General features: G+C 43.3%; 1 protein-coding gene and 1 long non-coding RNA gene across 2 annotated transcripts in view; one reads left to right on the top strand and one right to left on the bottom strand.

The window, feature by feature from the left end:
• Positions 1-20324, bottom strand: part of HS6ST1 (heparan sulfate 6-O-sulfotransferase 1) — a 184585-nt gene extending 164261 nt beyond the window's left edge. The window contains exon 1 of the mRNA XM_069024827.1: positions 19520-20324. Within this exon, the coding sequence (XP_068880928.1) occupies positions 19520-20037 (518 nt within the window). The 5' untranslated portion in view covers positions 20038-20324. The remainder of the gene's footprint in view (positions 1-19519) is intronic.
• Positions 42-3501, top strand: LOC138114876 (uncharacterized). The gene is made up of 3 exons (XR_011152853.1): positions 42-173; positions 1282-1417; positions 2227-3501. It is a non-coding gene; the product is annotated as an uncharacterized lncRNA (long non-coding RNA).
• Positions 20325-24225: the final 3901 nt, after the last annotated feature.

Raw genomic sequence — 24225 nt, forward strand, 5'->3', positions numbered from 1 at the left:
GGGTTAAGCAGGGATTGAAATAGGAAAGACACTCATCTTGTTCCCTTCTGTGCATTTTACAGAAAACTAAGTGGCAATTTACACTTTCATATGTAAACTTGGACGACAAAGAATAGCAGACAATAAGAAACGGCAACTTCAGATTGTGAAAATGAAGAGGAAATTAAAGCAAGGTAAAAAAGGGGGGAAAAAAAAGACCAATGTAAATGGAATTTTCAGTTATTAAGGGCTTGACCCTCTGAGATACTCAGCAGGTTTTTCAAGGCAAGAAAAAATATGATCTTACTGTGATTTTAGTGGCATAAGTCTAAGCCTATTCTCAGTAGTAATACTGCTGAAAAACATACCAGCAGGTTAAAGAGCATATTTCATGATATTCTATGAAGAGCAAGAGAAATGTAGGAAAAATACAAATTAAATTGTTCCTTGCAGCACACTACTAATGCAGCTGTTTTCAAACTGCAGATAATTCAGGATGCTCAGAAAAGTAAGCACATGACAAGTTTAAGAGAATTCCCAATTATTAAACTGAAAAAAGTGCCAGTAAGCAATAGTCCCTCTTAGGCTTCTTTTCAAGAAATTGTTGCTTTATTGCTATTATAAAATGGTACTTCTTAGCTCTACCAGTTTCTTTTTAGAAATTAGATTTGTGTACTTTTTAAGAAACCAAGATGAAACACATTAAATTTTAATATTACATGCAAAGTTTCAGAAAGAGATAGGACCAAACTTAATCTCTCTAAGATTAAAGATCTGTCTGAGCATCCATAACACGCTGAGGAAGCTGCTCATTTCCCAGTAAAAAACAATTTTATGTATGTTATATGCATGAATAGTATACAATGTGCCTATTTTCATTACTTAGAAATAAAGATAAATGTAGTAGATTTTTACTATCTACTTGTACTGATCACTGGATGTCATAAAATATTTTGTTAGGCCCAGTTTTGGAAAAATTAGTAGCTTGGCAGGTGCCAGCCAAATGGTTTTGCAATCCTCACAAACTTCATCTCAGTAAAAACCCTTGTGAGAGAAGCAGCTCCTCAGCCACCAGTGCTGGTTGGCCAGGTTTGCCTAGAAGTTATTTCCAAAATGAGCATCAAAACACAGGTATTGAAATAGTGAGAAAAACCAGGAGTAACATTATCCTTCCTGGTGCTGGAGCAATGCCCCCCAAGTGTCTTGTAGAATGACATTTTTGAGAGTGAAGTCACAACCAGTAGCAAGAGAAACGTTTGAAACTAGGACAGCAGCACTGAAAAATGAAATCGTGTAACACAGGGAAGGAGAGAAACAACCTTCAAGAGAAGACAGGAAACAAGGACTCAGTTCTCAACTGGCAGGTTACCTGCAGAAAAGACACCCAGGCATCTAGACACCATGAGAGGAACTCCATGCATGACTTCTGCTGAGCTTGGTAGGTGGATCTGTAGTGTTTGCAGGAAGGTTCAAATGGCCCTTAACCAACTCAATCCCAGGTCTGCACTTCTTGTTAACAGTGCAGCAAAACCAGAAAGTAATGCTTGTAACTGAGAGCAGTCAGGATCACACTCAAAAGTTCTGAGATTACTGCCAACTTAATCTGAGGTACTCCTGAAGCAGTTTATGCCCTTGGGTTCTAAAGGGCAAGTGATGTGAGTAGAGAGCTCAGCAGGAGCACAGGAGCCTTCTCACAGCACTGGTGATGCCTTCTGCACAGAGTTTGAACTGGGCATAGAGGAGAGCACGTGGAAAAGCTGCAGAACAATATCATTACACACACATCCATACAGATAACAGGACTCTGGGTGGACGCTACAATTAATGTTGCAAATGCTTAATTTCAGTCCAGTACGCTCCACAGAACACACAAGTCCCTGTAGAAAAGGCAGTGTGCTGCATGCCAAAGTAGACTCTGCTGGAGTTGAAAATGTTACTGTATTTAGCTTCCACCTCCGTGCTCTCATTCAGCAAACACTATTCTCTTAAAACATCAGTGTGCAGGGCAAGAGACAACAATTGGCAAACCCCAGAGATACACTGGCCATGCGTGGTGGAAGCTCAAGCACCTGCCAGAGTTCCTTGCCAACATAATTAAAATTGTGCCATTATAGATTCTTCGGACAAGGTTTCAAATAAAGCATTTCCCACCTCATTTCCTGCCAAAATTCAGAAATGCAAGTCCACATTCATGCGTGCTTTGTGGCATGGCATACAACTTTTCATTCTCTTGGGGTTTTTTTTCAGTGATGCTGCTGCTTAAGGCAAGTGTTTAATACTGGAATGACCAAGCATAACTCCAACATCTGTTCTCCAAAGGAAGGGAAAACAAGATAAAAGAATAAACCATGATCTTGTATTCCATCCCTTTACATTTCTCAATTAAAGAAAAAAAAAAAAGCAGGAATCCTTCTTGCTACTGAGAGCATCACTATCTCTTCCTTTACCCAAAAGCCCAATGTACAGAAAACCAAACTCCTAAAGTCTGATGGACACCTTTGTTGCTTCTTGCCAAGGACTTACTGCACAGGTATATAGGTGTAAGAGCTGCTGAACCTGATCACATTACACCTTCTGCCTGTATACCATAAAAATCACAGGGCTGAAAAGCTTAGAAATTGGGCAGCAATTTCTGCTTATACACAGCAACTCTCACGAAGATCAAGCAGTGACAATGCTTGTCCTCAAAGCCATTGATCCAAACCTGCTTTTTCAGAGCCTCTGGCATGTGTGTGGTACCTGACAAAGCTTCCCAAAATCTAAACCTCCCACATCTCTCTGTTCATGGAAACCAAAAGTTGGATGTGGACTAGTCCAACCCGGAGAACCTGTCTGAGACTGCACCCTACAAATTAATTGAATAACTGTCAGTTAATGAGTGTCACTCCAGTGGCACTCTCACTGGAGGCATGCCAGAAAGCCTGAAGCCAGAAAAGGCTTGAAGGCAAATGGAGATTCTTGGACAGTGAGCTAAAGCACCTTCCAGTGTCCTCTTTATGCCTTCCTTTTCTGCCAGGATGCAACTGGATACAGCACATAAACCCAAGCAGTGTTGCCATGCGAGGCCAGGAAAGGATTAATAGCACCAGAGCCAGTGTCTCGCTGCCACTGAAACCAAGAGTGCTGAGCTACAAGTCTGCATGGACAGCCCACTCTTTCTTTCTGTCAGACACGAGTCCTCTTTTGACAACTCCAGATTAGATCAATAAAGCTCTTCAGTGTGACACCTTATCCCCATTTCAGCTCTGAGCTCTCCCCCTGCCATGAGAGCTCTCAGGAGAGAGTTGCAAACGAAGACCTTTAGTTAGTGTACCTCTCCTGAGACTGTTATGCATGATTGAATTTCGTTACTAAATTGTTGAAACTAAATCCAGACTTTTGTCAGAAGCGGCTACGAATCCTATGACAGGTTCACATAATTCTGTGGCTTTCAGAATGAATTCCATTTTTCTCAGGTTGAGAGTTAGTAGTGCTGGCATCTACAGTTCTTTTTTTCCTCATGTGGAGGAACAGAGATAAAGAGGTAAGGGATGGTGGCACCAAATGGTTAAAAAAAAAAACAAACAAAAAAAACCAACGAAGAATTATAATTGCTCCCATGTGTGAAAAACAGAGTTAATGCACAGAGGCTCTGTACAACATGTGCACCTGACCTCCTGATGCTGTGATGGCACAGTTCCTACCTCTGGTAGGGGCTGCTGTAGCAAGCAAAACAAACAGCAAATACTTTTGACTCAAGAATGTGGCACAGGTTTCACTAAGCTTGGTGTCTGAGGCAGGCAGCTGCTGCACGACTGCAGTACCTCCCAACGCAAACACATCAGCTTTGGTATTACAGGATCTCAAGGTTTGCTATCAGGTAAATTTATAGCATGCCACTTACCCCCTGAAACCTGTGGGCAGGGATTGTCACAGAGTGAAGTGGCTCCCCCCTTTCCACTGAGGCTGAAATACTGCACCTTACCTTGGGAGAAGGCAGGGTGAGCAATCACCTGCCAGCAACCCACATCCTCACCTGGAGCCAACTTGCTGGCAGAGCCATACCCTGAACAGCTCGTTCTTGAGACACCTCCCTTCTCCCAAGCAAGGAGGACTCTAATAAGCTATAGGAGGAATCAAAGCTACACAAATGTTGAGAAAGCTGAACTCTATATTTAAAGCCCAGATCCATGTTTATTTTTGGTATTAACACTGTGACCCTTTCTGTCTTCATGCCTTCAAACACATACAGGGAAACTGCTCCTGTCTCCTGGGCTAGCTTACAATTCACTGTCTTTATGAAAACTTTTTCATAGCTGTACAGTGACATTAAAAAAGAAAGGAAGAACAAGAGCACCCAGTAGCTGCCCAAGGTACTGAAGTGATGGCCACTGGGCTATGTCCAAAAGTCTCATTTTAAAGGCCACGTTTCTCCTGCACTTCATATTGTGTGCCTTTGAAGCAACTTTTCTAACCTGAATAAGTGGAACATTTTTGGTCCTTTTGTTCAAGGACCACTTGGATAAAAGTTTGGATAGTCCTTGAATCACAGAACTAAAGTGAGAAGATTCATGGGTGTCAGGATCACAGTTTTGACACTGCTCTAAATCTGTTTCAAGAGCAGTGACACGCTTTGTACCTGTGTCCCATTCTACCATCACTTTTCTATTTACAAAGAGCAGAGGAGCACTCTGGCATGCCAGAGAGGCTACCTGGAGAAACCAGAAACCATCAGTGGAAGTGTTAGAACATCATGAATGACTTGGACATTTGCACAGCTCAGTTCCTCTGTTTCATTCTACCTTACTTGCTCAAGTAAAGCTTCAAAACAAATAGGGGTCTGCTTAGTGCCATATAGATAGTCACATTCTAGAGAGAACATCTGTTACCCAAGAGCAGCACTGAAAATACAGACCAGGAGGAGATGAGCTTTTAGCACATTAAGCATGTTCTGCATTGATCCAGTGACCCCGGGGGGCTGAAAGCACCAGGTATCTCCTTACCTGACCTCAAAGCACTGGCTCCACCTCCATCTCTAACCAGGCAGAGCACTTAAAAAGAACCATCTGCATGCTAATAACTCCTCCTGCCTCTTGTGATGCCATCAGCTGTGCGCTGAACAGAATGAAGAATGAATTGCTCAAAACTTACCTGTAGCTTTTCCATCCAGGCTTGGAGGTGTGATTTAAAAGCATAGCTTAGAAGCATGTGAACTTTTTTATAGAGCTTAGAGGGAGCTTAAACAACCGGGCCTTTGTTTCAACTTGCATCATCAAGCGGGGTGGAAAATAAAAAGGATTATATGACATGCAGAATAGTCCCAGCTTTAGCCGTTAGTCACAGTTAAACTTCTTATAACTAGGAAGGGGAAAGAAAAGCCAATAACCAGAGTGAATCAGTATAACCAGCTCCTACTCTGAGCTCCCTCACCACTTTAAACAGCTGCTTAACTACTTGCTGGAGCAAGAGGCCTGTATTCTTAATTGCAGAAATATGCTAAGATTCAGATTTCCTGCTCACACCCAGTAACTGGATTTGTTTGAAGGAAGGACTCTTTGTGTTTTATCCTGTGGGAAGTTGTTAACGCCCAGTTGTTTCCCCCTCGTATTCTCTCCTCACTGACTCCAGAGAGACCACTTCACACGGAAAAGAGTTTTTCTCAAGACAGGAATATTACAGCAGCATGCATGACACAGTAAATCCTGATGCATCCAAGAACTTTGTGACTGACGCCTTTGGAATTCAGTAGCACTGGTTCCTATCTATACCATTTGGGGTGTTTTTTACACATATTACACGATGATTTTCAGAATAATTCAACATGTTATGCTTCATACAGATAGAGCATCCAGCTTGAGTTTAATGCATCTATTTTAACTTGGTTTAAACTTTCACAAACATGGCAACACAAGCGCAGATTCCCATGAAAAGGAGTAAAGAGCCATATAAATTCCTTGGCGTGTAAGCAATTCTACTTATTTCCATAAGAGAAAACTGTTCTCAGATCCTTTCTGCACTAGGCAAGAGTTGCTAAATCTCACTTACCCACAACAGTAGAGCTGACATATATAACTGTTCTTTTTGTTCTCATGAGCAGTTATTTCCAGATTTGGGATTGGCTGGGCTTCAACCCAGAAAACAGACTTTTCATGACAATCCCCAAATAACTTCAGAAGTTCAGAAGAATCAGGAAATATCCTAATTAGGAAAGGGGTCAAATTCATCTTGCCTGAAGTATTTGGCAGACCAAGCATCCCACATCTCCAGAATGCTCAAAGAATCCATCCCTCAATTTCTGCGAGGTTTCCAGCTGAGCGATAACACTGACAAGCAGTGCTTTATCATGGCTAACCACGATCCATGCAGCAGTCAGGACAGACTGTTGATCATCCAGCACATTTTATAAATTGCAGCTGCACCCCTCCTACTGTGATTTATATTGTCATTACAGTCCAGCTACACCTCAAGTGTTAAGTCATCCCCCTCCAACACCAGCTAGAGCACAAGGAAGAAAATGCTCTCACCAAGAAGGCCTTCTGACAGAAAGCCTTAGGGGACAGTTATTTCCAAATGGAAGTAGTCACACCGTGGACAGTCTGCAGAAAGATTTAGTTCTGCATTTGTTTCAAGACATTTGGAAAACCAATTTAGAAGGTCTTTACTTCTAGTGTCTGAGTGAATGACAGGAAATCTCACGGTTACCTCAGTTACCTGGTTACACAGTCCCATCCAAGCTCGCTCCCTCAGCAGATCCTGAGACAGGAAAGTCCATCATGCTGTACAACACTGCTTGTGGTGAGGCACAACCTACTACTGTAAGCACATGGATGAGCACTCAGCAAACACATATTGTCATAGATTTGGTGTCCTGGCATATCCCATGGTGAGCAGTTGAACCTTTGCCTCTGTTTCTGTGTTTATAAGAAGTACAAATAATATCCTGCCTCAGGATGGCACATGGATTACCAGTTACACTGTGGAGGGATTTGAAGAAACAGGGTATGTATACATTCACATCCTGTGAATATGGTCCTCAAGAACAACAGCCCTTTCACACCTCTGCCAGGTAATGGCTTTTCACCTGTGGTTTCAAGACTGGTAGACTAAGACTGGGATACAAACATTTCCCCATTTCTTGTGCAGACAATGTAGTTCAAAAGAGCTCCTTAACAGACAATAAAAAATAACTACTGTTGAAATACTTCAGGTCAGATTGCAAGGAGTGCTTTCCCCAAGTAGGAAAATTAGGCAAAGTTCTCTGCTGTCTTTCAGAGATGATGCCTGGGCTATTCACAAATGCAGACTCACAGGTGTAGCAAGGATCTTCCCTTCTTATGTAACATAAGAGTTTGCTGGTGGTGCTGCTCCCTTCACATCCTGCTGTGCTGGCTCAGTCACAGGGGAGATGCTCTCTGAACAGCCCTGGTGACAGAAGGTGGGAGCAGTGCATGGTTCCCCCAGACATCATGAGAGGAGCCACCCCTGCACGTGTGAGCTCAGCTGTCTGGGAGGAACACAGGACCTGTGCTGAACAGTTACATGGCCCAGCAGCCCCTCACATGCAGGGATCACCTTACAGCTCAGCACCATAAGAGCTGGCTGTGCAAATAGTGTGCATAACCCAGTCTGAGCATTGTCAAACAAACATGAAACTTGCCTGGGCAAGCTGGGACAGACAGCCGGGTGAAGAACAGTCTCTGCTCACTTCCCTGAAGTACATAACAACATGGGCAGCAATCCAGCTTTTGTAATGCCCAGCTTCCACACCCCTGGCTGGGCCTTCTGCTGGGATGGAAGTGGGATGGACAATTTCCTGTTTGCTTTCCAGTCACAGGAATCCTGTTAAGCACAAATGTTTTCATCAAACCATTTCAAACGTTCCGACAAAACAATTGTATTACTCCTGCTGACAGCCCCTGTTACATGCACTGTGGAAACATTTCAGCTAACTATGGGAATATTTCTTCCCAGGAATTGCTGTCTTAGGCAGGTTAACACCTAGATAAGAACTGCTGGCATAAGCATAGTCCAGAAAAATCTTAAGTAATGTTTCTGAGAAAGCAATATCCAAGGAAGACCTGTGCCCCCCACACCGCTGACCACACAGGAACCCGCTTCCCAAACTGAGGACACTCAAAGGAATGTGGAAAACTTCTGTACCACAGCCACCGCAAGTCCATCCATTTCCAGGCATTAATCCTGATTTTTGAGACCTCCCTTGAGCTTTGATTGGGTTTTCAGGGAAAGACACTTCCCTTTTTAATGTACTGCCGTTCAGAGAAGCTGCTACAAGCAGCATGTCACAGCATGGGAAACTTTCAGAATAGCTGGAGGCAAATCCATGACCTCTTCATATTCTCGAGGCAGCTAAGAAAAAAAGTTGGAAAGTTACAAAGAACTTGCCAAATTATTCTTCCAAGGACTTGTCTACATCATATTAAAAAAATACACTCTTTGCAGATAGCAGCTGAAAGATCTAAATATGTTTTATAAGTGAGGGACAAATGTCTTTAAAATTCACTAAGCTAGTTGTCTCTCAAACTGTATTGATTCACATAGACTTTTCAAGTATTTTTCTTGCATGTTGTAGTCCAGTATTATTTCTTTAAAGAATTGCACACAGTTTTGGCAGCAAATCCCAAGGCAAAAAAATTTGGTGAAATTTGGCATGGAATTCAAACTGTGTCTTCACTAAGATCAAAGACTTGACGATTATTTTAAGAACAGCTTTATTGGTAACTAACAAACCATCTAATACCTGAAAATCCTAGTGAACACAAGTTATGTATGATTCCTTCTTATTCACTTATTATCTCTTTTTTTTTTCTTGTATCCCAAACCTCCTTTTACAACCAAAAGCTAACTACAGCTCCACCTGTCATTGAACAAATTGCTGAAACTCCCTTTTTGGTGGGAGTCACATTAGTCCTCACCACATACAATCAAACCAGAGCTCATATTCATGTAACTGTTTTTCAGTCCCTTTTTGACATATCCAAGCCACAAGTAGGAGACCACCTAGAGCCAGCCCTGTGTTAATAGAAACAGTAAATGACAGGGTTGTTTTTTAAATTCAAACTCATGTATCATTCAGTGATTTTTTTTTCATCATTTCAATATTTGGAGTGTCATTTTTTCTTAGAAACAGAAAATGAAGCTCATAAAAACTGCTGGCACACTGTCTGCTTGGAGCCTGACTGAATTCTGAACAGTCAGGGTTGGAAACTGGGAACTGTGAAATGGAACTGCTGAAAATAGCAACTGGCTACTTTTGAGTTTCTGTGAGGTATGTGTTTGCTATGTACAACTGGCTCCATAAACAGGTGTCAGCTTCATCCAATTTAATCAAAGTCATGAAAACAACCCTTTCGGAGTAGTGTCAGAAGGCAGTAGTACCTCACCTAAAATATTTAAGTGTATTGACTGCATTAAATTTGACTGTTCAGGTTTACAGTTGTTTCTGATGTCAGCATAGTTATATTTTGTAGGCCTAAAATTTTCTGACCTATCGCAGAAGGGGCTCTTCAAGAATCAGAACAAAAAGAGCCCCCAAGTAAAAATCTAGTAACTTATGAGAGTGAGAAGGGTTAGGCAGTAAGAGAGCTCTAAAGGGAAAGAAGAAGCCTTAATTTATCAAGTTCAGAAACATAGATAGTATTGAAGCAATCAAGATACAAGACGATGCCAACCTGGAAGAAAGTGTTAGTTCAGGGAATGGAAAATAAAATTGTTCAGGTATTATAAAGAAATAACACATTGCTCAGAAAAAGCCTATTTTCAAAGTATGAGAAAAAGAGCAGAATTAAATGCTGGGCCCAAATAATGGCTTTAATAATGAAGGGCAATATTGAGTCATTGGTAATCAGTGTAATATTACATTTCAAAATCAAAGTCACCAGTAGGAGCAGTCAGAGACACGATACGTGTAACACAATATAGTTGTTAAAAATACAGGACCTCACTACACTGCCTTTGGCCAGGTCTAAGGCTCCACTGGAGTCAGGTTAGGTACACATAGAAGGATGGTGTCATTTTTAAACACATCTGTAAATATAGCCAAATAAATCAAAGAAAACTTCAGTGGGAAAAAATACTTCAGATTATTTATTTTGGAAATGGTGCAAATAATAACCCCAACCAGAGGAGTATAATCAATGAGGGAAACTTCACTCAGATGCTCAGAACAAGAAGTTCCAGTTTTGCCCTCCTAGAAGAGATGCCAAGGCATTTCCTTACCTGCAAGGGCTCCTATGCATACGTGTATCTCTTTCCTGTGCAGTACCATGGATGAAGTATTCCCCTTAATGGGGGGTTTAATCTAAATGACCCCTGCTGTACTTGCTTCAGCTGCCAGAATAAATCTGTGCAATCTTCTTCCTTGCACAACTACCCACATCACATCTGTCTTTTCTCTTTCAAAGGCTGAAAAAAAGGCACGGGTGGCAAGAGAAGAGAAGAGGCAAAGAACAGAAGAAGGTAATCCTGTCTTTTGTGATTTAAGGCATGTTAACAGAAGGGATGGTTTACTGATTATGGTTATACTCAGAGATTCCTGTTCTGCTTGTGCTTTTGTCTATGTCCACCAGGAAAGTGAAAGCTGTCAGGAAACTGGTGAGTCAGCATGCTGCTGCTGTTTCTCTTAGCTGTGAGGCATTGATTTTTTTCCTGATGCTTTGATATAGGGTCACAGGTATCTGAACTAAAATCTTTACTGAGAGCAAGGAGGTCATGGCAGCAAGAGCTGTTAGTTTAAACAAAAAACGTCAATTCTATTTCTACAGAATTTGTTTGGACGTTTAAATTTTCTGAGAGAGTTGAGAGGAAAAAAAATACAACCCCCACTTTTTTATTTAAGCTGTTTAAGATAAAAATTGCTTTTTTTAATCTTTTGTGCAATGCTTTTCACAAAATCTTTCAAAAGTTGCTGAGGATTTCACTGTAATCAGGGACCTTATATGTATGTATAATTAACACAAGAACTAAGGCTAAATTGTAGAGTAACTCCAAGATATGGAAGAAGCAGCACTTTGAAATCTTTAGCACTCGTCCAGAAACAAGGTCCCTTTCAATATATCTGAAATTAGTGTGAAGTCACCACGCATTTTCAAACCCTAAGCAATGGTATTTGGCAGAAAAATCTCAAATCATCTTGTTAGTACTTGAAGATTAACATTAAGCAGAAGGAAATTTGGTCTATTTTAAAAACAAAAATGCAAAGGCTGCTCAGGAAGCTCTGAGGTTTCCCCCCCATGTAGAAGAGCTCCATAAAAGTGATGATAGTATTTCAATCTGCAGTGAGGTGCAATCAAAGAATCTCTGCTTAACAGGCTATAGATTAGTTATGAAATAAAACAGAGTCAGACCATAAAAAGTTAATTGCAAATAACTGTTTTCTTGTTTAAATTGGCAGGAAAATCTGAAATATTTCCTCTAGAAAAACATAGGTGAGCTACAATGTAGAATTTACCATTAATAGGCTGGAAGGAAGGGAAAAATAGAGCCAAGCAGTAATAACAAGTGAGGAAACCAGTGGCTTCTGAAAGAGACAAAGTGATTGGGCAGGAAAGTCTGAGATTTATGGTCAAAGCCAGCTTTAAGACAGACCCCTTAAGTGTCTTTAGGCTGAAATGAAGGCACAGACCTAAAGCCTGAAATTAATATAACACCAGGTGCTGTTTACTATAAATTTTTAAGAGGCTTTGAGATACACAGGTGAAAGAATAATATAATTAGTACTGCTAAAAAGTTCAGGTTACAGCTAATGGTAAGAAATAGGACCCTCTTAACCCTTTCTGGATGCACCACTGAAAAAGAGATGCCTCAGAACATCTCATACCCTTAGCCTTATTCAGCAGTTTATAGGGATGAAACACATCCAGTTATTGTATTGTACTTCTGAGGCTAAGCACGGAAATTACATCGATTTACACCATTTAATAAATGTAGAAACAACTAAACCCTATTAAGTGTACATTGTGCTTTCCATCTGATGACTTCTCTCTGCGTGGACCTTTCCTGAAAACCCTTTTTCCACTCACAAGAGATCTCAGGCTCCAACAGACATGCATGGGGAAATAGCTCCTCCTTTGGCAGTAACACACAGGACTGTCTGAAGCATCCTCTTCAGCTCTCAGACTTGACATGCTACAGTACAGGGGTGTTTAAGGCTCTTTGTGCCTTTGTGCCAACAATCTCCAAAGGACTCTTCAGAGAGATTCTCAGCTCTGGATTTCCAGCAGAGTACTCTGCTATGGAAACAGAAAGGGGGAACAAAACTGCATCAAACAGTGATTACAGAAACTGTGTTGCCTTGAGTGTATGCTAGTGGGTATTTTTTCATTATCATTCTTCTTCAATTCCTTTAGAAAGAGTAGAGGGTGTTTTTGTGCTTTTTTGTTTGGTTTTAAGGTCAACCATCACTGGTGAAACAAGCAAGTTTGTAATGGGCTACTTCAGCTCTGTGTTCTTCCTGTACTTTGTTTACTCTCCAAACACAGTAACATCTTCGTTTATGAAGGTCTTTGCTTCTGATGCAGGAGTATCAGTCCCTTCCATCCACATCAAGCAAAACTTCATCAAAAATCTCGACTTGGCAGCTATCACAATTGCGATTATTAGGAATTAAAAGACCATGCTTCATCTTTGCTTTACAAAGCCCAATTTCAGTCAATAATGGAAAATTCCTCTCTGTTCTAGTACTTTGTGGAAATACAAGCATAAACAAAGCTTTGTGGAGTTAGACTATGTCAGTTTGGCTTTCTAAAGCCAGCAGAAACCCAAGTGTTCACTGACAAAGCAGTACTTTTTCAAGCATTACAACCACAAATTTGGTAAAATTGCTTCCAAATAATTGGAAGTTTAAAATAAAGAGACATAAACCAGAGATTTTGGTTCTCTCTGACTGCCTGAAGGCAATTGTCCATGCTGCTTTCCCACTTTCTAAGATATACAAAAGCCATAACCTGTAAAAGACAGCAGGATGTATAGTAGGGACACTCTAGGTGTATGTCAAACATTCGATAAGACAGGTATTTCTAAGCAAATTTAAAATCAAGTGTGTTCTCTCATTGCAGTCACTCTTTGCTTCCAGGTCAAAGTAACTAGAAGAGCACAGCCACAATCCCTTTTGATTAGCTTTATCTTGATCCTTCTGGGGCTCTGCTTGTCACTCCAAACTTCTGGGATAGGAACACGCTGGCAAAGGAGTCATCAAGGACTCTGGTGCCAGCCAGAAGCGTGGGCATTATGGACAAATATGACTCAGGCACATCGATCTCACCTATAAAATGAACTCAGGAGGAAGTTTTCTTAAGTAACTCCAGGCCTGCATGTCCTGAATTACTTTCTAGAAAATGCATCCCAGGCTACACTCCTCCAATTTCTACAACAGGCAGCCAAAAGCTTCTGCTTGACTGCTGAACAAGCCCATTAAGCCTAACCCCGCCAAGCACTGCGGGAAAGGGCCACAAGAGGAGGAAGGAGAAGGAGCCAAGGCCCAGGGAGAGGGCAGCACTGCAATGACCTCCAGTTACAACTTCATCTTCTCCAGCAGTGCCTTCTCAAGAGGTAATATGACCAGTTCACGTTCTAACATCCAACTAAAGACCTTCCCCAGCTTCCTGGAGGGAAGAGTCCTCACCCCACACCCCCAGCCATGCTCCTTCCCCCAGTCACACCAGGTAATTCTGCTGCTGTTCTACCAGGCAACATCAAATTCACATGTTTGCACATCACATGCCAGTTCTCACTTAAAGCCCCTACAGCACTAATGAACCCCCAATTCCTTTCATCACAGACTTCTTCCAAGATGCAGCATAAAGCTGACAAGGTGGCATTGCTGCAGATCATCACTTTGTATTGCTCACTGAGCATTCAGCATCTGACAAACCAGGACCCTTCAGCAGAGCCTTGAAAACCAGGCTTGGCATTGCTTTGGCCAAGAAGTGTCACATAAAATGTTACAAACTCTAAGAGCTGAGTAATGAACCTCAGAAGTGTTTGCCTGCACTAGCACAGTGGAACCCATCCACTGTGCATCTACAGTGGACCATTCCTTAATGACTCTCCTTACAATGGGAGTATATAGCAAAGCATCCAGTTCAGTTATTAACAAAATTCAAGCCAGCTCTTCTAAAGTAATTATTTCTAAATTGTTGTTAAAGAAAAAAAAAAAAAAAAAAAGAAAAAATGAATGAACCAAAGAGAAAAAGAATAGAAAAGCAACAGAAAAAAAGAAAGAGGATATTATTACTCTGAATACTGAACACTTTTATTTGTAGAGCAGGAAATGATAAACAGAAAAAGGCAAAATCTGAGGTCTAGGCAAAGAGTGTTTGCAAACTTCTAAGCAAGAAAAACAAAGTTACTATGATGGAACCTCGGTTTAAAGATTAATGAAAAACAGTCAAACGTATCCTTTTCAAAAATCAGGTCACACACAAATACACACACATCCTTTTGCTTTGTCAACAACAGCACCAAAACCCAGTAACAATTAAACCTGGCACACCAGCCAAAAGTCTCAAGCTTAGATAAATACGTACCTCAAAGTTAAGGCAGCTATTTGAAGAGTTCCAACTTTCAGCTACTTTTGGTATCTATGTCAAATTTAAAGATTTTCACTACAAAACTACCTGGCCCTTTAGAATTGTTTGGCTGGGAAAGATCAGCCTGGCTTTGTGGGTGAGCAGAACCAGGTGCAAAAAGTTTCCTATGAGACCAGTAGGATTTAAAATACTCCACATGCTAAAGGTTTGAGAGATGACCCAGGTTACTGAAAATAGCTTTATATTGATATTTCTCCACCTGTCTTTAAGAGAAACAAGTCTGAAGCGAACTGGTGAGTGGAAAAAAATGCCCCTTGCTCCCTGCAGACAGGCATTTCTCAATCCTCAACACACACAGATCCAAAAAGAACGACAAGCCCAAGATTTTAAAAAGTGCTAATATTATAAAAACAATTTGGTAAAGCTTTTCATTCTCAAACAGTTGGTTTCTTGACAATGTGTCTCTGCAGCTCCTAGGCGCACATATAATAAAAACCTCATCAAGAACAGATCCCTGCAATGGGACAGATACGTAGTTGGAAGCTGTGAAAGTTCACACTTCTGAAAAATCAAACTAACAAACTGCTGAGCCCTGTTAATTGTTTCTTTAAAAAAACCCCAACCTAAAACATAAGCTGTAAATAGCTAATCATAGAGATTGTTGACTGATCTGTTTAACAGCAGGTTTTACTAACCTGCCATGGATTTCTTACATAAAAGTATGTGGATTACAAATTTTTTTCTTTCTTCACGTATGAAACCTTGAGAAAAAAAATACCTAAATCGGAAGCATGCGCAAAGTTTTGTCATTTTTGTCCACAGCTGAACTCAGAAACCAAACTTCTATGACAGACTAGCACAGAAACCCATACAGAAAAGCCAAGGCTAAGTTGATGTCTTGAGGCAGCTCATTAAAAAAAAAAATTAAGAAATCTACATGGTGCTTGCAAGAGCCTAACAGAAGGCAGAGCGTGTGTGTGAGCTGGGGGAGCACAGAGCCAGTAATGCCCAACCAACACTCCACCACTTACATGGGTTCTCCCCAGCACCAGGCAGCTCCCAGAAATGCAGTTTTCAAGGAGCTCTATGCCTTGAGTCCTCCCCACGTGAATAATGCAGCTCCAGGAAAATGCCAGCCTCGACGCTCTTGTTTTCACGAGGCACCAGAAACCAGCAGGACAGCAACAAAGCCTGGGCTGTCTGGGGTTTATTCAGGTTTTTTTTGGGAACAGGCAGGAGGGGAAACACACAGAATTCCTTCAGTGTAATGTATTTGGTTTTTTGCTTCTGCAGCACATCACATTAGAGTCGAGTTCATGCATGAAGTGTCCTCCAAGAACAAGTTCAGAGCACCCAGGGCTGGGCTCTTGTGTTGGGAGCACGGCAGCAGAAGGGCACTGGAACCCAGTTCCTCCAGAGGCTTCCAACACCTCTAAGAGCTTGCATTCAGTCCTTTGACAGAAGGGACAAACAAGTCACCAGTGGATCAGTTCACAGATTTTCCGAATTCTGGAAGTCAAATTAAAGAAATGAGTTTGGCTTTTTTTTTTTTCAGAATCAACTGAAGAGATTTGATCTCTCATATTTTAAGTGAAACAAATTGGAGGGAGCAGTTCACAGAAACTGCTTAGTTTCTGCTTGCTGAAATACCAGCATGGTGACTCAAGGCATGCATCCTAATTTTGCTTCTTTTTAAAAAAAGTCTTTTGCAACAGCACAAGGAATAATTAGGCCTCCATTCCCCAAATCTTGGAATTTGCCCTCCACTAAAGCCATGAAGAGAACTGCAGCTAAGTGACTTAACTGATAAGCACAGCCAACTTCAGAGCTGCTTGGAGTCCCAAGTTTTACAACCCCCAAACAAATCAATCTTTCTTTTACTGGCTGTGTATAAAACATAACATTTGCTTCAAGAAGTCCAGAAGCCTTTTGAATACAAAACAGGAAAGCCACTAGGAGGGGGTGGGAACCAGTAGTTTTTCAGAGTGCTGACCCATTAGACCTAACACACCCATCCCTAACACTGCATCAATGTGGAAGAAAGAAAGAAAAAGAGAAAAAATGCAGCCTTTGGCAATCTAGGGCTCGTAATCATTAAATCTAACACAGAACAACTGAACAATGAAGAAAGTTGAATTGCATTGCAAATTTATGTTCCATGCCCAGGTTATGGAATGTAGTGCAATAGGGCACTGGGCAGCAACAGAACTCCATTCCTTACAAAGGGAACAGCTTGAACCTCATGATTTGTGCATGTGGGCAATATTGAATGACCTTCATGCTTTCCAGCATTCACTGGAAGGCAGATTTATTTGTAATCACAAGTCAGCTGTTTTGTTTTTGGGGACAAACATATATTTGAAAGAGCAAAGGTTTAAACTTTGCATTAAGTAGCAAATGCAGAAGCCAATACATTAGCTTTAAAAGCTGAATTTGAAGACTACACTCCAAAATCCAGATTAGAATCTGAGAGAACCCTGACAGAATGGTAGTTTGCTGCTCCTTTTTCTCTTTGAGAGAGATATGTTCATAGTTCAGTTATGTCCATAGTTCAGTTCCATTATAAAACAGTAGCCTCTCTAGCATATACCTTCTGTAAAAAGATGTCCCATTTCAACATAAGAGATCCAACACTCACAATGGACAAACAAAGTGATATTGCTCTTACTGTAATGGACATAATACAAGACTATCTGTATTTTAACAAAGAAAAACCATTACATTTTTATTTTAAACAAGCATTGCCTGTCTCTTATTTGCAATTTTCTTAGGCATGAAATAAATCCCATTTTGGATAAGGTGCTAACTGAACTGGACTGCAGTACAACAGAGCCGAACCCTAGGACAGTATTATTAAAATAACCAGCAGCTGGTTGCACTAAAACCATCCCCAGGATACAATGAACAGTAAATTCTGGGTTTTGTTTAACAGACCAAGGTGATAAACCATAGATTATCTAAAGCTTCCACATCCTAGTTCTTGAACTCCTGGAAAAGAAGTTCTAACTTAAAGGAAGTCAAGAGACAACATTAAGCACAACTATTTCTTGATATGCAGAGACATGAGGGAATGGGACAGGATTAGTGATTTTTCCTGCACATCCAATAATCAAGACAATTAAGAAGCATGTGGAAGCATACAGCTCCTGATGTTCCCAAACAAATGGCAAGGCGAATCTTATTTACAAGCATGTGACATGAAGCAATAGACTTCTGATTCTCAACTTCCTATGAGCAGCTGTAAGGAATTTAATTGCTACCTCACAACTTGACATGCCCCTTTCTCAGGTACCTATACAAAATACCCAGCTGCTGAACAGAAGAAAGTTGAATACTGAACACATAACAGATTTTAATACAAAATTGCCAACGGAAGTACACAAGGCTCTGAGACAATCCATAAACGCACACAGGTCTTTATATAAGGTTAATGGTTTGCTAGCCAAGTGCCAAGGTTCACAAAACAGGTCATTTTTCTTTCTTTTTTAAAATCAGATTTGAACTTTGTGCATTTTTCCTAACAACACTTCACTGAAATCTCAGCAGCAACTAGATGGGCAGAGGATATTTTACTTCTAGGTGTTCTCAAACACCTTATTAATAAGAGAGCACAGGAAAGCCTCAACCCTTCAGCTACATACTTCAGTTTGCCGCTGCTGGGTCAGCAGCACGACAGCAGTCTGAGCATACTTGGATGACTAACACTGAAACGGGTTGAAAACAGCAGCAATCATGACAGAGACAATAAAGAACCCCAGCAATCGCACACAGCTCCAAGGGGAAAAAAAATCACTAAACATTGCTTTTAAAAAACGCTGAGAAAACATAGTTCTGATGCCCAAACATACTTTCTTAAAGGCCACTTTTCATTTAAGGGATTATGGATGATATTGACAAAATACGTATAAATAAAGCAGATGGCAGAAACAAATATTAGCATGAGATCTCAGGCACCTTAAAGAATGAAACTTTAAGGCAAACAAGGTTACAAAGTATCATAATAAAACAACTAATTTGTCAAAGGAATGTGCATAGTGTTGAAAATAGCGATAATTTAAAAAACTGTCTTGTGAAATGAAAGACACAACAGAATATTGAGCTAAAAGAACAAAATCTTTTGGAGATCTTAATTCACGCCACTGTCTTTACTACAGCGCTTCAAACAGAAAATTCCTCTGAAGCTTACAATTCATGAAGACACCAAGGCAGAGAAATGACGGGCTAAGAGGGCAGAAATACACTGGCTGTTCCACAGGGATGTACAGAGGGGTGCTTTAGGATGGCTCTCCCTCTCTCCCTGGTGCACGCATGAAGGACACTCAAGGAACACATACAAGGTAGCTGCCTTCCCCAAGAGAGTTCACCTCAGGTCTCCCATCAAGATAAACAGCAAGGAACATAAAAAAGGTGATTAAGGAGTGTTTCCTGCAATGTGCAAAAAACTGTGTGCAGACTGGGGGGAGCAAAGCAAGGAGGTAAGCATGAGCACTGGTGGCTCGTCTGCCTCGCCTCGGTTGCACTGGCGAACAATTTCAGCTGGAGGAAAAGGAGTGCACAGGTTAGGGCAAAGCTGGTTACAAGGACAAGCTTGAGGCTAGGGGTATGGTGTAAAGCGTTCTTAAAAGGTGGCAAGTGATGTCTGAGGGGAAGACTAAATGTTTAAAAGAGAGAGTAAACAGCACAAAGAAATGGTCTTCATAAAGGGTCCACAGAGGCTGCTAGAGCAGAAGACCATGGGCTTGAGGGTCCAGTGTACGAGGTGCGTGGGAGGGAAAGAGCAGGAAATTTACAGGAGGAAGGTGCAGGGCACAGCCTGGAGGACGGGAGGGGAGGACAGGTGAACCAGCTGAGGAAAGGTTCGGGGCAGGTTGAGGCACAGCACACCGGCAGCGTGCTGCAGCGCATGGCAGGGGCTCAGCAGAGGAAGGGCCGGGGCAGGCGGCGGCGGCGGAGGGGAGCCGGCCCGAGCGAGGGGCAGCGCGGCGGGCAGGGGCACGGCGAAGGGCCGGCGGTACCTGGGCGTCTTGGCGGCGGCGCTCTCCCGGCGGTCCAGCACCCCGGGCACGCAGTTGGTGAGCTCGGTCCAGTCGGCGTGCAGCCCGCAGCTCCAGCCCGTGGAGAAGCGCGAGAAGAGCCAGGTCTCCCGGCGGTTGGGCCGGTAGCAGGTGCACTTCTTCTGCCCGGGCCGGCAGTCGCACGGCACCTCCAGCCGCACGTTCTGCACCAGGTGGCGGCCGAAGGTGGTGCCGCCGGTCTTCTGGATGTGCAGAAAGACGATCACGTCCTCGCCCTTCATGTCGAACGCGAGCTCCCGCTCCAGCTCCCGCACGGGGAAGTAATACTTCTTCACGTAGTGCGGGTCCGGCGTGGGAAAGAGGTCCAGCTCCTCCGAGTAGGAGCGGCCGCTGGGGGAACCCAGGCTCAGCCCCGGCCCCACGTACTGGTACAGGATAAGCATGAAGCACACCGAGACGGCCACGATCAGCAAGAACTTGCTGGTCCTCTCAACCATGGTCCTTCCCGCACGCTTCATGTGTCACCATCTCCCGGGGCTGCCAGCGCTGGGCAGACTGCGGCGGTGCCGGGGGGTGGGCGGCGGAGCTTCGGCGTCTGTGCCAGCCGCCTCCCCCGGCTGCTCCCCGGAGCAGAGCCTTCCCCCGGGGGCGGCGGGCCGCTCCCTGGGTCGCCTCGGCTCGCCGCCGTGCCCGCCCGCCCCGCCGCGGGCAGCGCCGGGAGCGGGGCAGGGGCAGCCCGCAGCCAGCCGCTCCGGAGGCGCCGCGGCACAGCGGCGAACTTGGGAGAGAGGGGCAGGAGGGGGGCGGAGAGCGACCGAAAGGCAAGAACCAGCCCCCTCCCGCCCTCCCTCCCCGCGCTTCAGGAAGCCACCCCCATTCCGGCGCTGCCTCCGCCGTGCCCCAGCCCCCGCGGCACCGGCGCGGCTGTGCCCGCCCCCGCCGCCGGCTGCGCCCGGGCTCGGCTGGGCTCGGCTCGGCTGGGCTCGGCTCGGCCGGCAGCGAGCGCTTCCTGGCCGCGCCGCCCCGCCCGGCATGCACAGCGCCGCCCGCGCCGCCCCGCGCCCGCGGCCACGCTCCGACCGGCGGCGGCCCCGCCCGAGCCCCGCTCCGCTCCCGGCACCGCTCCCGGCTCCGCTCCCGGCACCGCTCCCGGCACCGCTCCCGGCACCGCTCCCCCGCAGCGCGCCGCGGGCCCCGCCGGAATCACCGCCACTGCGGACCTAGGTGGGCTGCGAGGCGGCTGCGGCTCCCCGAAGCACTCGGCTCTTAGCGCTTCCAGGGGCAGCCTTTATGTGCCGCCTTAAAATTAATCCCGAAAAGCTGAGCTCGGCACTCCTCGGGGACTAAATTTCTACTCCCTCTGTGAGACAACAATGCTAGTAACGAGAATATTTGCAGGGGAATAGGAGTGGGTCTTCCCGCATGTGTCTGCTCCCGCTGTGGCCGCCACATGGGCCACCGCAAGCCTCTAGTTTGCAATGTCGCAACTGGATGCAAGAGGAAAATGCTCCGGCCACACGGAGGGTGATGATGGCTGTGAGCTGGAAGAAGCCTGGGCGCACCATCAGCCACAGAATGTGTAAATAATAATAATAATAGGTGAAGCTGAGGCAAAAAATCGTCAGAGGTGTTATTTATAGCGAACTTTCCCAGCGAAATGCTTTGTGCTGCTCAGTCAGGCGGACTCCATCCAGCAGCGGGGCTGCTGCAGGGTTTGTTTGCAATCTCAGTCTCCCAAATGAAGCAAAGCGTTGGGAACGCCAGGAAGTGCCCGGCACGGAGCCGGCTTACCGCGGTCTCCTCTGTAGGGCAGCACTTAGCAGGGGGAGATGTTGCTGCGAGGATCGGTGCGATCCGGATCCGCAGAGCCCGGCCGGTGTGCTCGGAGCCAGGCATCCCCTAACCGGTCCCGCGGCTCGTCTGTCAGAAATGCAGGTGGGGGTCACTGCCACCAAGTATCCAGGGAACCCCTGGAAATCACCATTTGGTGCCTCTCTTCTCTGACTGTAAACGGAGGAGGAAACGTGGCCCCATGTCGAAGAGTGAGGCTAAATGTAGTGGCAGTCATGCTGCCACCTCATCGAGACACGAGTTGTCTATGCAGAATAAACGATACGGACAATTGTTAATTTCTAGCCAAAAAGAGTCTAACTGAAATGCCCTATTCTTCTGTCATTACATCTTCTGTTGGAGAAAGTTTCCTTAAATTTCTGGTGCTTTTTAAAATAGAAGTTACAACTAGATTTTAGCGCTCCAGCACTGAAATATTCCACCAGGTTACATTTTTAAATCCAAGTTATGCCTTATGTAAATGTAAAGGAATTCATGCCGATGGGTCATTGTTAAACACTGGGTCAAATTTATAACGGCCAAGGAGGAAATGAGATCCTGGATTTTCATTTGAACACCCTGACAGATAAAACTGCTACATTTTGAGATGGCTGCATTACTCACAAGTTATGGAGCCCCAGTGAGTTACGCGGTTCTTCCCAAACAAGTAACAATAAAATGTTTATAGCACCCAAAAGCATCATATGTTGTATTCAAACCATTTATTCTGTTTGATATTTTCCTCTTAAAAGTCTACTTCTGGTTCTCCTCATGTAGGTTAGTTACTCCAGAAACAATGATGTCATTCTTATGCACAGAGTTCAGCTACGCTGAGAAGCAGAGCATAAACCTAATTTACATGTTTGAAATTTGTATTACAGTTTGGGAAATACAGGCATATACATGAGGTTTACATACATGGTTGCACTACACATTGCAGCATAAAAAACACAGAGCAGATTTTTTGATTGTAATGTGTTTGCCTACAGTTCTAAACATACAAGTATTTAGAAATGCCAGAACTGTGGAGAAATCAGCCATTAAATTATTTCCAGTTACATGAGCAATTGGTAATGAATTGTTTTAAACTCTAAGGTATAAAATATTTTGCTCTTTTCATTAGTTATACAGATGGAGATATTTCATTACAGATTTATATTTGTGGTAAATATAGTGCCTGTTAGTTTGTGAAAGAACATACTAAAATTCAATCCATGTAAGATAAACAGGCCACAAAGGAAAATACAGAGTTATGGCTGAAAGTGCTGTTTTCTTTACTGCAGCACCTTCATCTAAAAGTGGGGTTTGGGGAACATGCTGGAAGCATTAGGGAAGGCCTATACCCTTCTGATTTACACTTACACAATTACCTGCCATCCTGCCTTGGAGACACTGCATTGACTCAGGGGTCAGTGCTTTTATTTTTATGAAATGCTTTGGAATCCTTCCCTGATAATTCTATATGCTGCTCTGAAATGCTGGTATTTTAAAGGTTCTTGCAGATGTGCAAGACCTAAAATGATCACTTAAGCAAATACTTAAATCACTCTCTATTTATGCTCAGAATTCCACTGAAGACAATGATAGAGTAATTCTTCACTGCATGGGGAGTTAAACATCAGGTACTACATCAGTGCTGGTTTAGACCAGCACGTTTTGTGGACAAGAGAAGATCCAAGCAGAGTTAAAATAACAAGATCTACACTTTCCCTAGCTCCTGCATTGGAAACAACAATGTGAAGGGGTGAGAAATCTGACAAATGCAAGTTGTTACTGCTACCTCCTGTTACATACTGTAACTGCCTGTTTATTCTGTGAGTTTCCCTCCACCATGTGTTTAGCCATTATCCATCTTTCCAAGCTGAATCTTCCACTCTCGGGCCAGACCTCTGTAGGCTTTCCTATGTCTTATCTGGAATTCACCACCCTAGGTCTGACTAGCTCCAGAAGCAAAGCTCTATTTCCTGTGAAGCAGTGAGACTGTCAATCTGCAATCATCGAGATGCCTAAAATCTAAATATTTATGTAAAAAGTGTTTTAGAGGGAGGAAAAAGTTGTATTTTTATCTGTTGAGTGTGTACTAGAGGAGCTGCATTTCATATTTTCTCTCCACGTTCTTCTAGGCAGATGCAAACAAAAGACCCCCTCATACCCCACTGGAAAAGTTCTCTGACATTTTAGTGTCTATCTAATCCTTTGCATCCTTCCACTCCAGATCTGTGTGAGACTGAGCAGAGCCCTCTTACACAAGCAAATGGAAAGATTATGTTTGGCACTTTTGTAGGAATCCAGTTGATCTAGGAGCATAAGCTGTGCTGATTTTCAGTGATTTTCACATGACTAAGTTCCTTCAGGCACATTTGAAAGGCCTATGGCTTTTGTACACTCCCTAGCACTAAGCTGTATTTGTGAATGAACTAACTTTGAATTCTCACTACAAAATAATTCTAGGCTAGGCTAGGTAACTAGCTAAGTTACCTAAGCTTGGTGTACACTCAGCCACTTTCCTTTTTCATGATTTATTCATGGTAAGACCTGGCTAGGAGTCAGCTACAAGGATTAGAGATCTTTGTGGAGATAGCAAGAAATAAACACAAATTTTGCAAAAGCAGTTGGAAGGTATTTTATCATTGCTTGCTTCTGGCCATGGGATGCCTAAATATTTATGTTAAATCTACTAAAATATTCTAATCTAATCTAATAAAAAAATTAATAAAATATTAACATGTGAGTTAACACTAGGTGAGGACAAACTCGGGTATCATGAGAGTATGGCTCATTACAGGAAACCTCCCATGAGAAAACAAGAGTAAGAAACGTGTAAACCACACACCACCTCTGCCACCAAAACCTCATGCAATACTTATCTCAAAGCT

Source organism: Aphelocoma coerulescens, chromosome 9, assembly GCF_041296385.1.
Source record: "Aphelocoma coerulescens isolate FSJ_1873_10779 chromosome 9, UR_Acoe_1.0, whole genome shotgun sequence".
NCBI classification, from domain to species: Eukaryota; Metazoa; Chordata; class Aves; order Passeriformes; family Corvidae; genus Aphelocoma; species Aphelocoma coerulescens.